Source organism: Neophocaena asiaeorientalis, unplaced genomic scaffold, assembly GCF_003031525.2.
Source record: "Neophocaena asiaeorientalis asiaeorientalis breed wild unplaced genomic scaffold, Neophocaena_asiaeorientalis_V1.1 scaffold312, whole genome shotgun sequence".
Classification (NCBI taxonomy): Eukaryota; Metazoa; Chordata; class Mammalia; order Artiodactyla; family Phocoenidae; genus Neophocaena; species Neophocaena asiaeorientalis.
This window is the reverse complement of record NW_020174707.1, coordinates 2,406,307-2,418,547: the sequence shown is the minus strand read 5'-3', so window position 1 is coordinate 2,418,547 and position 12,241 is coordinate 2,406,307. Positions and strand designations below refer to the sequence as shown.

The 12,241-nt window shown below is 38.3% G+C and overlaps 1 protein-coding gene across 4 annotated transcripts in view; it reads left to right on the top strand.

The window, feature by feature from the left end:
- CASK (calcium/calmodulin dependent serine protein kinase) overlaps positions 1 to 12,241 on the top strand; it is a 373,376-nt gene that overhangs the window by 307,700 nt on the left and 53,435 nt on the right. For all 4 annotated transcript variants that reach the window (XM_024759851.1, XM_024759848.1, XM_024759849.1 and 1 more), the window contains exons 13-14: positions 1,623 to 1,703; positions 7,182 to 7,370. In XM_024759851.1, coding sequence (XP_024615619.1) covers positions 1,623 to 1,703; positions 7,182 to 7,370 — 270 coding nt within the window. The remainder of the gene's footprint in view (positions 1 to 1,622; positions 1,704 to 7,181; positions 7,371 to 12,241) is intronic.

Below are 12,241 nucleotides of genomic sequence, written 5' to 3'. Positions count from 1 at the left end.
GGCATATGGGGTCTTCCCGGCCCAGGGCTCGAACCTGTGTTCCCTGCATTGGCAGATGGATTCTTAACCACTGAGCCACCAGCGAAGCCCAGAAAAATATTTTATAAAGTGAAATTACTAAGTGAAAGAATATGAAAGACATAATTCCTTCCCTATCAGATTTTAAACACAAGACCTGTACTGGAAAATATATATTCACTGAGAACCAAGTCCAAGGTTGTGGAAGCCGCTAGGCCTGCCCACCTGGTCAGGGCAGCAGTCAGGAGAGGTTCTGTCTGCATTAGAGACCACACCTCAGTGTTTAAAATCATAGGCTGTGAGAGTAGCAGGGGACCAGAGAGAGTATATTGTTTCATCTTTTGTTTCACTGGTTTAGAAACTCAAAGCAGAAAGTACACCAAAGGAGAATTGGCTTATCATCATTAAACAATATGAATTAACAGCATAACCAGCACTTGTTAAGAGTACATTTTTCTAATTGGGGTATAGTTGTTTTACAAGAGTACATTTAGATAAGAAGGAAACCTTATAGTTTTTGTTTGTTTGTTTGTTCTTCTCTGAGGAGGTGGTTGAGTAGCACTGGCTGGGATCTAAGCCTTAGGCTAAGTGACCTCAAAACATTCCTTCCTGGCCAGAATTAAGATTCTCAAAGGCGAGTCAAGAGATTCCTACTCGGTACATGACTTGCGTGCCCCTGACATCCAATCCTGCTGAAGCAATCCTCGATTGGCTCAACTTTTAGGATTGAGAGCAATGTGTATAACCACTCTGAGTCCAACTATGTACACTTGGAACTGTAGTAGTATGTTTACTCTGAAAAGGAACAGAGGCCTTCCCCTGGGCTCATGTCACATAATCAAATTTTAAATGGGTAAACTCCATCCTAGTGGTAAGGGATAACTTTTGAAGAACAATTTCATTTGAAAACAGCCGTTTAAACCTATATAGAGAAAATGTTAACAACTAATTCGTGAAGAAAATGTGAGTGAAAAGAGAAAAGTTTTTGATTGTGTGTCTTATTTTTAAATTATTCTCTTGGGTTCCCTGGCAATTAATTCTAGGAACCATTGCCGAGATGAGGAGATGAGTGTGGAGAATCACATTGATTCTCTCAGGCTACAAGGAAAAGTACTCAAGTGTTTTCTCTTCTTTAAATTGTTTTTATTTGAGCCTTTGTCATTTTAATCTTTCTGAAAGGAATTGACAGTTTTGTTAATATAAAAGAAAGCTGTTACCAACTTTTATTACAGATTCATCTTGATGGTGAGTTTGGAAAAAGATTTGCAGAGATTATTTTCCCATTAAGTTTAATTAAGTTACTTATACCTGTAATAAATATGTATTACAGACTTGTCATTTCGTTTTGTATTTTTCAATAATCTTTTGAGTTATAGTTGGGTAATGAAGGCAGAGACTATTACAGCAATTTGTTTTATTTTTTATTACCACAAATGTAGCTGTTTTATATATTAATAACCTTTGAATAAAATGATGAATTTTTTTCCAAAATAATTAGTTTGCCTGCCATACAAATCCATTCATAATTTTTAATTTAAAAGAATTCTATATTTTCTAAATCTCACATCCTCATTATACTATTAAATATCTTGCTTATTTTTTAGGTATTGGAAGAAATTTCATGTTACCCTGAGAATAACGATGCAAAGGAACTAAAGCGTATTTTAACACAACCTCATTTCATGGTAAGTAACAATTAAACTTCCATAGAAATAAAACCTCACTTTCAAAAGAAGTTTTTACTAATCCTTATGAAATACAGCTATCTTCATTAAATGTGCTTTTAGCCGTATAATATCAGACGGTTAAGATTACAATGCCAGATAATACCAGATGCACTAAAACTTTTTGTTGTTGTTTACTTTGTGTCATAGTTGTAAAGATGCTGTTTGCCAGCCTCGTGGAGTTGGAATAAGAATTAAGTAGATGATACATCTACTGTGCTTAGCACAGTGCCTGATATATGCTTGATGCCTAATAAATGTTAGCTAATGAATATTATTAGTTACTCCATAGTATCTGTCATGTGTAGGGCACATAGTAAGTTCTCAGTAAAACATTGAGTAGATTAGGAACTTGCCCATTTGCAGGTAGGTTAGCCCCACCTCAACTGACTGTTCTGTGCAGTGTGTTTTCCGTAGATAGAAGCCTGTATGTTTTGGACAGACATGTCTGTCTATAAACTGATAAGTAACCTCAGCTCAATTCTGAGAATGATGTAGGACCATTTGATACCAATAGATCTTTCAGATTTGAAGTAAGCTAAATAAATTAATATATACCCAAATAAAATCCTTTTTTTAAGGTCAAGGTTTTTTTCAAAACCATTAAAGCTCAGACAGCCCCATCTCTCACAACTTACCTACCTTCGAAGCCTTGGTTTATTTTGCTTTTCTGACATCAGAGAGAAATTAATATGTGCACTGCTATTAGTAAACATTTTCAGAAATAATTCTTGTAATTTCTGAACACCCAGCTAGGTACTTAAAAGACATTTTCATTTACTCATCAAATACGTAAATGCCTACTATATGCCAGGCACTGTGCTGGGCACTAAGGACAGTGGTGAATAGGACAAACGAACTTCCATTCTAGGTGAGACGTGGATAGGTGAGCTAGAGACAGACAGTGAGCAAGTAAAACAAACAATATAACTTCATATAGTGATAATAACTATGAAAAAAAAAGGATAATGGGGCAGAGATGATAGTAAAGTGGAAGCTACTTCAGATAGTCAGGGGAAAGCCCCTCTGAGGAGCCAACATGTGGGCTGAGACTTGTTATATGAAAGAACAAACTTTCTGAATGTCCAAGCATGGGGAAGAGCAAATGCAAAGGCCCAGAGGCAGGAAAGAGTTTTGTAGGGTCAAAGTACAGAAGTAAGGCCATTGTGGCTGGGATATAGTAAACAAGGGAGAGGGTGGTACAAGAAGAGCTGGAGAGGGTGGCAGAGGCCAGACCACATAGGGCCTTCCAGACCATGGTTAGGAGTCTGGTTTTTCTCCTGATTGCAGTAGGATGACACTGAGTGATTGCAAGCAGGAAAATATTGTTAGAACTGTGCTTTAGAGATTGCTGGGGTTGTTGTGTAGAGAATGGACTATAGTGGGGTTAAGAGTTTAAAAAGGGAGACCAAATTAGGAGGCTGTTGTGAGGTGGTAGAGGCTTGAAGAAGGACGGGGCTGGTGGAAAATGAGCAAATTGGGATTCTACTTTAGAGATGGTTAGACATGACAGGACTTGCTGATGGCTGGGATGTGAAGTGATGTGATTAACTCCGTTTTACAGTTCAGAGAGGAAACCACACCTTAGAAAGGCAAAGAGGCTTGCTTTAGGTCACCCACCTAGTAAGTGGCCTCATTGAGGTTCAAAACCCAGATCTTACTGGCTCCAAAGCCTGTGCTCTTAAATATGGGTTGACTTGTAATGAGTATCGATTTTCCTACAAACTTAATTTGAACTCATTGGTCATTCCCAAATAAGCATATGTTTGGATAATGTCCCATGTGGCAAATATAATTCCAAGCTATATATACTGTGTTAAACTTTTAAATGCTGGAGGTTTCTATCTTATAAGCATTTTAAGATCATGTGGGCACAGTGGGGGAAGGAGAGGGTGAGATGAATTGGGAGATTAGGATTGACATATATACACTACCATGCGTAAAATAGATAGCTAGTGGGAACATGCTATAAAGCCCAGGAAGTTCAGCTCCATGCTCTGTGACGACCTAGATGGGTGGGATTGGTGGGGAGGGAGGTCCAAGAGGGAGGGGATATATGTATACATATAGCTGATTCACTTCACTGTACAGCAGAAACTAATACAACATTGGAAAGCAATTATACTCCAGTTAAAAAAAAAAATTTTAAAGAAAGATCATGGTTTCAAAATCTGGTATTTTTAAAGAAATATTAATAGCTAAAGGAAAATATTTTAATGCTTATAATTTTTATTATACCAAGGTCTGGGAGTTATTCTTAGCATATTTATAATTTTATACTTATTTCTTCAATTATCTGACTTTTTCTTTGCTTTCTGATCATTAAAATGAGGATTTAATATTGGATTACCTTATACTTAAAAATACAGATACTTATAAATATTTACAGTAATTAAGAGTAAAACAGTATAGATTTAATTTTTTTTTAATGTGTACTCTAGAGTAGAGGTCATGATAAAAAATATTATTACACTATCCTTCAGTTACTCCATTTGAAAGACTTATTTTTTTAAAAAAGAACAGATCCTTTGCTTATTGCAGTTGTAAAATATAAAACATTAAGGGTAAAGACAATATAAACAGAATAGAATGTCAGTGCTTTAACTTTTTCCTTTAAAATTTTCTGTTCTAGATCCTGTTTTTTAAAAGCAAATTTGTATCCTACTTTCCCAAAATACAAGATGGTTAAAAATCGCCTTAGGTTGATATGAAAGCTTCATTATTAAGTGATTAATTTTATGACTTGTAATTGTAATTCAGAAGCCAGAGGAACCACTTTCAAACCTAAATTTCGTATTTTTTCCTATAAATTTTATTTTTTGGTTTTTGTTTTTTTGGCTGCATTGTGTCTTCGTTGCTGCGCACGGGCTTTCTCTAGTTGCGGCAAGCGGGGGCTACTCTTCGTTGCGGTGCAAGGGCTTCTCATTGCGGTGGCTTCTCTTGTTGCAAAGCACGGGCTCTAGGCACATGGGCTTCAGTAGCTGTAGCACGCAGGCTCAGTAGTTGTGGGGTGCAGGCTCTAGAGCTCAGGCTCAGTAGTTGTGGCGCACGGGCTTATTTGCTCCGCGGCATGTGGGATCCTCCCGGACCAGGAATCAAACCCTTGTCCCCGACCTTGGCAGGCGGATTCTCAACCACTACACCACCAGGGAAGTCCCTTTCCTATACATTTTAAATGAATTTTTCCCACTTTGGTCTGAAGTTCTTAGTTGTCTTGTCCACATCCTTTTTACTTACATATGGAAGTACTTCCTATTACATGATTCTTCTTATGTAATTAAAAATAATAGCTATTTCAGCTTAGTAACAATTGCTAAATCATACCTCATGACATACTTGAAGAAAAATATTCAAACTCTGATTTCCTTATTTTTTATTTGGCATACTCTTTTAATGGCTTTTTTTTTTTTAACAATCTGTAAGTGACCCCTTTTTTTCTGTTTGCATATGCATTGGATTAAGTTTCATTTTGTGGTAGCAGTCTTTTCCAGTGGCAAATAGTGGTTAATATCAAGTATGACCTCATTTGGTGATATAATTTAAGGATTTTTCTCTTAAAGTTCAATTTTAGTATTATTTTTATGATTGTGGGCTTATCCTTCCTTATAAATAATACATTAAATACAAGTGTTTGCTTGTATAATTTAAAAGGATGGATAGAAATCATTTGCAAAAAGCAGTACAAACACTTTCTCCAACCCATGTAACTGGCATTATCCTAATGAAGCTTGGTTCTCTGTTTACCTGGGTATATATCCTCCAGTCATACAAAGCATGCTTTTTTAAAAATTGTTTTAAAATTCACTGTTTATAGACGACACATCTATAATTAACACAATGAACCTAATTTTAACAGATGAAGCTTTTCAGTTTGTCTATTATTGATTTTTAGTTTCTGCCCTAAATCTTAGTCTCTTAAGTGGCTACAGTTAAACAGGGAAAAGAGGGATTTCCCCACATACCATAACCACCACCACTTTGGCCTGGGGTACTAGTGCAGGGTGTAGTCAGGGCACTGGTCAGGAAGCCAAGGTCCCCAGGACCATTGTGGAGCCCTGCTTTCAAGCTGCGCTGCTTAGTGCCCTTCAGTGCTCCTCATCTAGATCCCAGTTTAGACCAGCCCTCTGAGATCTTGGAAACATCCAGCATTTCCATTACAAATTCAAAACATTGTAAAGCAATTATACTCCAATAAAGATGCTTTTAAAAAAATGGGTATATTGCTCCAAGCATATGCTCTATTGATGTCTGATCAACATCATCTTCTTTATGATTTTACCACATTGTTACCTTATTTTTGCGTCGTATGCGTACCTTTAAAGTACCTAAAATAGCCAAGTCATGACTTTGGTAAATCTTTTAATTAAATAACTTAATTTAAGATGCTACAAGGTATACTTTTAAGGTGATTTTAATTATGTTTCATTATCTCTAGATATTTCATTACCAGACAGATCACAGATTAAAATAAAACTGAATTTATAGTTAGTACTATAACTATAAGAAAATATAATGCATAAAGCACCAAACATACTGATACTTAGCTGTAAAATTCTCTTTGAAGTAGAAATGTTCAAATATTCATGCTTATTAAAAACTTTCTTATGATGGCAGAAAATGTACAGTAAGTGGAAGAATAGCCTCTTTTAGGGAAACAAGGGATATTTATTACCCAGTTTCACCAAGATGACATATGGAGATATCAATACAGAGAAATCACTTTTTCTTTGTTAATGGGCTTTGCAAAAAGAAGTCATAATAATAACTGTCAACTTACTTTTTATTTATGCAAGTGCTCCAAAAAGTAGAAATGAACAAAAACATTAAATAGGTTTAGATTTTGAGCTCCATATCATGTGATATTTTGGGAAATTACATTTCTTCAGGTACATTTGTGTGTGTTTTTATTTCTTTTACTAAGATGTATGTTATAAATTACCCTTTGCGTTATATAGCAGAGTTATTGTTAATACCATTGATGTAAGACGTTTGCTCAATGCACCAATTATTGCATGTTTCTTTTTAAATTTGTTTCCATTTTAAGCCCCAGCACAAATTTGCCAGCTCTATGTACAAATGATTCTTTCTGCTAAATTATTCGAAATTGAATTATGTCAGACTTTAATTGAACAAGTTAGTTGGGCACTTTTTCATAGCATCAGACAACACCTCTTACCCAGATAGTCAACAAACACATCCATTCATTGATTAGCTCACTCATTCTTTCATTTGTTCCTTCATTTTTAAAAATCCATCTATCATGATTATTTATCACAAAGAAATTATGGCATGGCTATATCTAGGTGTAATGTGCTTTGAGTTCTCTTTAGATGAGAGATACCTTTGAGAGGCAAAGAATAATTTTATATATGTTTATATAATAGACTTCTGCTGGAATAGTTCTATTATTAATATTTTATTTCCTTCGTAAAATATCAGGCCTTACTTCAGACTCACGATGTAGTGGCACATGAAGTTTACAGTGATGAAGCATTGAGGGTTACACCTCCTCCCACTTCTCCCTATTTAAATGGTGATTCTCCAGAAAGCGCAAATGGAGACATGGATATGGAGAACGTGACCAGAGTTCGCCTGGTCCAGTTCCAAAAGAACACAGATGAACCAATGGTAAGTAGGAAAAGAAAGTTTTCTGTGTTCTCATAAAATCCAAGCATGAGTTATAGCAGCTACCTTCCACCTATACTACTAGGAGGTGGGGAGGAAAGGAGGGCATGGATAGTTTTAAAGAAACCAGTTTCCAGATCCTAAATAAGCCACCACCATACCCCTCCACCCCCACCTAAAATTGTTCTGCCTGACACCATGCCTAAGGTATGTTGGCTTTCCTTCCCACCTCTCCTTTCACAGTTGCTCTTCAACAACAACAAAAAAGGACAGACCTGGTATATTAGTCTAGAGTGTAAAAACCTCTGGGGCAGCAAAGAAAGGTACAATTTGAAATACTGGAATTGGTGTTGAAAAAGTGAACGTCTAAAATTCCTTTTACAAGTCTAGTGGTTTCCAGATCTTTTGCCTTCAACAAAATTAGAGGAAGACTAATTCGGAAGACATTCAAAGAATTGAGTGCCATTGCTAAAATAAAATTCCTTCCATTCATGTCTACCTATTTGATGTGAATTTGTTTTCTCAGTACTTAGGTGTAGCATTGGAAAAGAATGATGCTGAACCCTGCCTCATCCTCATAGAATCTTCATAGGTTGGGAAGATCAAGGAGAGGCTCCTTGATGTTAACTGAACAGAGGGGGCAGGGAGAGTAGAGACCATCCAGGCAAACCAAGTAGCATATGCAGAAACCTGCTAGTGAAAAGGCTCTTAGCATAGTTTTTAAAATGGAAAGAAGGCACCACAGCTGGACTGTAGAAAACAAGGTGTACGGCAGGAACAGGACCTCACAAGTGTTGATTCTGTTTTTTATCTTAAAAACAGTGGGAGGCTATTGAAGAGTTTTAAGCAGGGAGATAAGATCAGATTTTCATTTTAGAAATAATTACTCTGGAGAATGGATTAGAGGGGGACAAGAGTGGATATAGGGAGACCAGTTAAGAGACTGTTACTACAGTAATACGGGGAGAGATGATGGAACTCAACTAGAGGGATGGATGTCAAATGGAAAGAAGTGAATAGATTTAACAAAAGACCTTGATAATGGATTGACATTGGGGACTGAGGGAGAAGCAAGTATTGAGGATGACCCTAAGCTTTAGGCTTTTCACAGCCAGATGGACAATGATGCTGCCTACTGAGACAGGGGATATTGGGAAAGTCCCAAGTTTTAGGAGAAATCATTTCTTTAGGGAAAAGGAAAACATTCAAACGTATGCATTCATATGTTTTCCTCAGAGCATAGAAAAGGGATATTGGGATATAGGAAAACAAATTACTTAAGAAAGTTGCCCAGTTGCTTTCCAAGTTATAGGAAGAGTTACAGAGCAGTGATCCTATGATTGCAATTTCCAGAAAGCCCTCAACTCTAGACATTCGGGTTGTAATTCTCATTTACTGTTCTTTGCCAGTCATACTATATTATCTCAGGACTTACAGCAGACAGGGGACATGCAAATCGCCTCACCAATCTGGTGCTCTCCAAGCAACTCTTTGACTTAAAAGAGTGTGGGGCAGTAGCAACTTTTGGGTACCTCGGGCAAATCACTTCATGTCAGTGGGCCTCGTTTTGCTCATACTTTGCTTAGCAAGTATTACCAAAAGTGTGCTTGACTACATGATCCCCAAAATCCCACCCAGCTCCGAAAGTCTAATATTCCCCTCATTCATTTTATATATTCATTCACTCATTTAGCAAATTTTTTTAAGTGCCTATACTATGTGCAGATCACTGTACGCCAATGATGTAGTGGCAGATAAGACATGGCCCCTTCCTGGAACTCAGTTTCCACAGGGCTACCTACTTTTTTTTTTTTTTGGAGTGGGGGCCATGCTGTGGGGCATGCGGGATCTTAGTTCCCCGACCAGTGATCGAACCTGTGCCCCCTGCGCTGGAGGTGTGGAGTCTTAACCATTGGACCACCAGGGAAGTCCCAGGGCTACCTACATTAAACAAGTAAATATGCACTTTAGCACAGTTTGTTTAACGGGTGCAGTTATGACAGAGCTGTAGCGGAGAGAAGGCTGCGTCAGAGAAGCAGGAGGAGGGGTGATGTTCAGCCAATCAGAGCAGACGGGAAAGTGGAAGTGACCACAAGAAGGAGGCCCAGAAATGTCTTGTGATCGTCATATTCTAAAGCAACCCAATGACAGTTGCTTGATCTTCTGTATGGTTAACTACATAGAAACATAGACTGAGTAAAAGCGTAAAACTGCACCCCTGAGTTACATTTTTCAGAAAGCACAAAATGGCCTTGACTCTTCCCTAAAAGTCTCCTTAAAGAAGCCCTCCTGTCCTCCATCTTCTGTGATCCTAGTGAAGGTGTGTATTTCTTCTTTTAATTGGTTGCCATAAAAACAGAAATTATTTTTATGTGAAATACATTTTCAATAATATAGTTTTCTATTACATTTAATACAGCTTCATTTGCTTGCTTATTTGTCCTGTTAAAAACATTATATTACCATGCAGGATATACCTGTATGATCTCTTTTGCTTTTTGGACCTTCTACAATGTATCCAACTATGTATGCTGGGTCCATCTCCCAAGGGTGTTATACTCCCATTACACCCTTGTTTTCCCATTTTTAACATCTCACTTATAATTATTTCTCTTGATTGGTACTCCCATAGTTGCAGGTGTTAAAGACCAAACTTAAAATGGCTTAGAAAACAGGGGAGAGGCTTATGTAAACAAGGAAAAGCCAGGAGTTTACCCCAAGCTGGGGTAGGTTCAGCAGTAACTGGGCCAAATCCTTTCCCTGGAATTTGGGAACTTATGAACAGAGAAACCATGAATCAATTCCTCTCTGCAGAGAAATGTTTGAAGTAGACAAAATAATAAATATTAACTCCAGTCGGTTTGAGGTGAACTTTCCCTAGCCATGAGAGACCCTGTCTATCTCATTCACTACTGTGTCGAGCAGAGTGTCTGCCATATAACAGGTTCACAGTAATACTGGTTGAATGAATACATTAATTTATTAATTTCAAAGATGGAACCCCCATCATACTATCATTTCCCTTCTGAAATTAGATTTGACTTACACATTAATTTACAACATTTTTCCAGGAACACCTTCTCTTGGTAACCATAGATGCTGATTGAATATACAAGTTGGAAATGATACTTGAACAATACAGTTGAATGTGGAACTAGAAACATTTGGTAAACCAGTTTTTTAAATTGCTTGCCTACCACATCTAAGAACCACAAAATAGGAACCATGCAAAGTTATATTTTATAGAACTGTACAAATTCAGATAGGGTCTAGATTATAATGTCTCAAGTAGTTTCATGGAACTTTCTAACAGAATGTTATTTTCCAATGAAGAAGATAAGACAGAGTTCCCCTACCCCTAATCATCTCAAATTTAAGACCAGTTTTCAGCAAGGGAGCTTGTTAAAAATACAGATCTGGGCTCTATTCCACACTTCCTGAATCTAAATCCAAAGAGTGAGTTTAAAACTCAATATTGGACTTCCCTTGTGGCACAGTGGGAAGAATCTGCCTGCCACTGCAGGGGACATGGGTTCAAGCCCTGGTCTGGGAAGAGCCCACATGCCACGGAGCAACTAAGCCCATGTGCTGCAACTACTGAGCCTGTGCTCTACAGCCTGCGAGCCACAACCACTGAGCCTGCATGCCACAACTGCTGAAGCCCGTGTGCCTAGAGCCCGTGCTCCACAACAAGAGAAGCCACCTCAATGAGAAGCACGTGCACCACAACGAAGAGTAGCCCCTGCTTGCAGCAACTAGAGAAAGCCCACGTGCAGCAACGAAGACCCAATGTAGCCAAAAATAAATAAATAAAATATAAAATAAATAAAGTTAATATTATTTAAAAGGTCCCCATGTGACTCTTAGAATCAACCAAGTCTAGTACAAAAATATGTTTATGAAAGCTTCTCATATAATGGTGAATAATTGGAAAGTAAAAGTAATCTATTCCATAGAATAGTATTCTGGCATTAAGTATATAGAGCTTCCACTTCCAACCAAGGTGGAGTAACAGGAACAGATTTACCCTCTCACCTGAAACAACCAAAACAAATTTTAAACACACAAAATGAAGTAACAGTTTTCAAGACATTGAACATCAGGCAGCAAAGGACAGTGATCCCTAAGAAACGGTAAGCAAATAAGGTGAGCACTGTGATTGCCCCACCTTACTGACATGCGAGAGTTTCCAAGTCACAACACAGTGAGGGGGAACTGAGGCAGAGCAGGCAGACTCCCTGAAGAGACAGAGCTGAGGGCCTGGGAAGACCAAAGAACTAGGACAGAATACTGAAGAGGAGAGAGCTGCACAAAGAGAGAACCCTAGAGATCTATAGAGGGTCCCCCTCAGGTATTCATCTGAATAATGATCAGCACATTTATGAAAGGAACCTACCCGGAGCCAAGGAAAGACCATCCAAAAGGATGAGAGGGAACAGTGCCCAACACTCACTGCCTGTTCCCACCACCCAGACTAGAAAAACCAATTCAAGGGCCATTGAGTAGAGTGCTTAGGAAGGTCTTGCCTCAGTAATGAGGAGTAAGTAGCCCTAGATAGAGAATTGCCCCAGACCTGCCTTAACAAATCATGAAAGCAAGACCCAAAGGATCAAACTATTTCCAAGTAACTGAACTACATCCCAGGACAAAGCTTAAGAATATTTACAAGAAAAAAATCTAGGGATTCGCCAGTGGCGCAGTGGTTGAGAGTCCGCCTGCCGATGCAGGGGCCACGGGTTCGTGCCCTGGTCCAGGAAGATCCCACATGCCGCGGAGCGGCTGGGGCCGTGAGCCATGGCCACTGAGCCTGCATGTCCAGAGCCTGTGCTCCGCAACGGGAGAGGCCACAGCAGTGAGAGGCCCACAAACCGCAA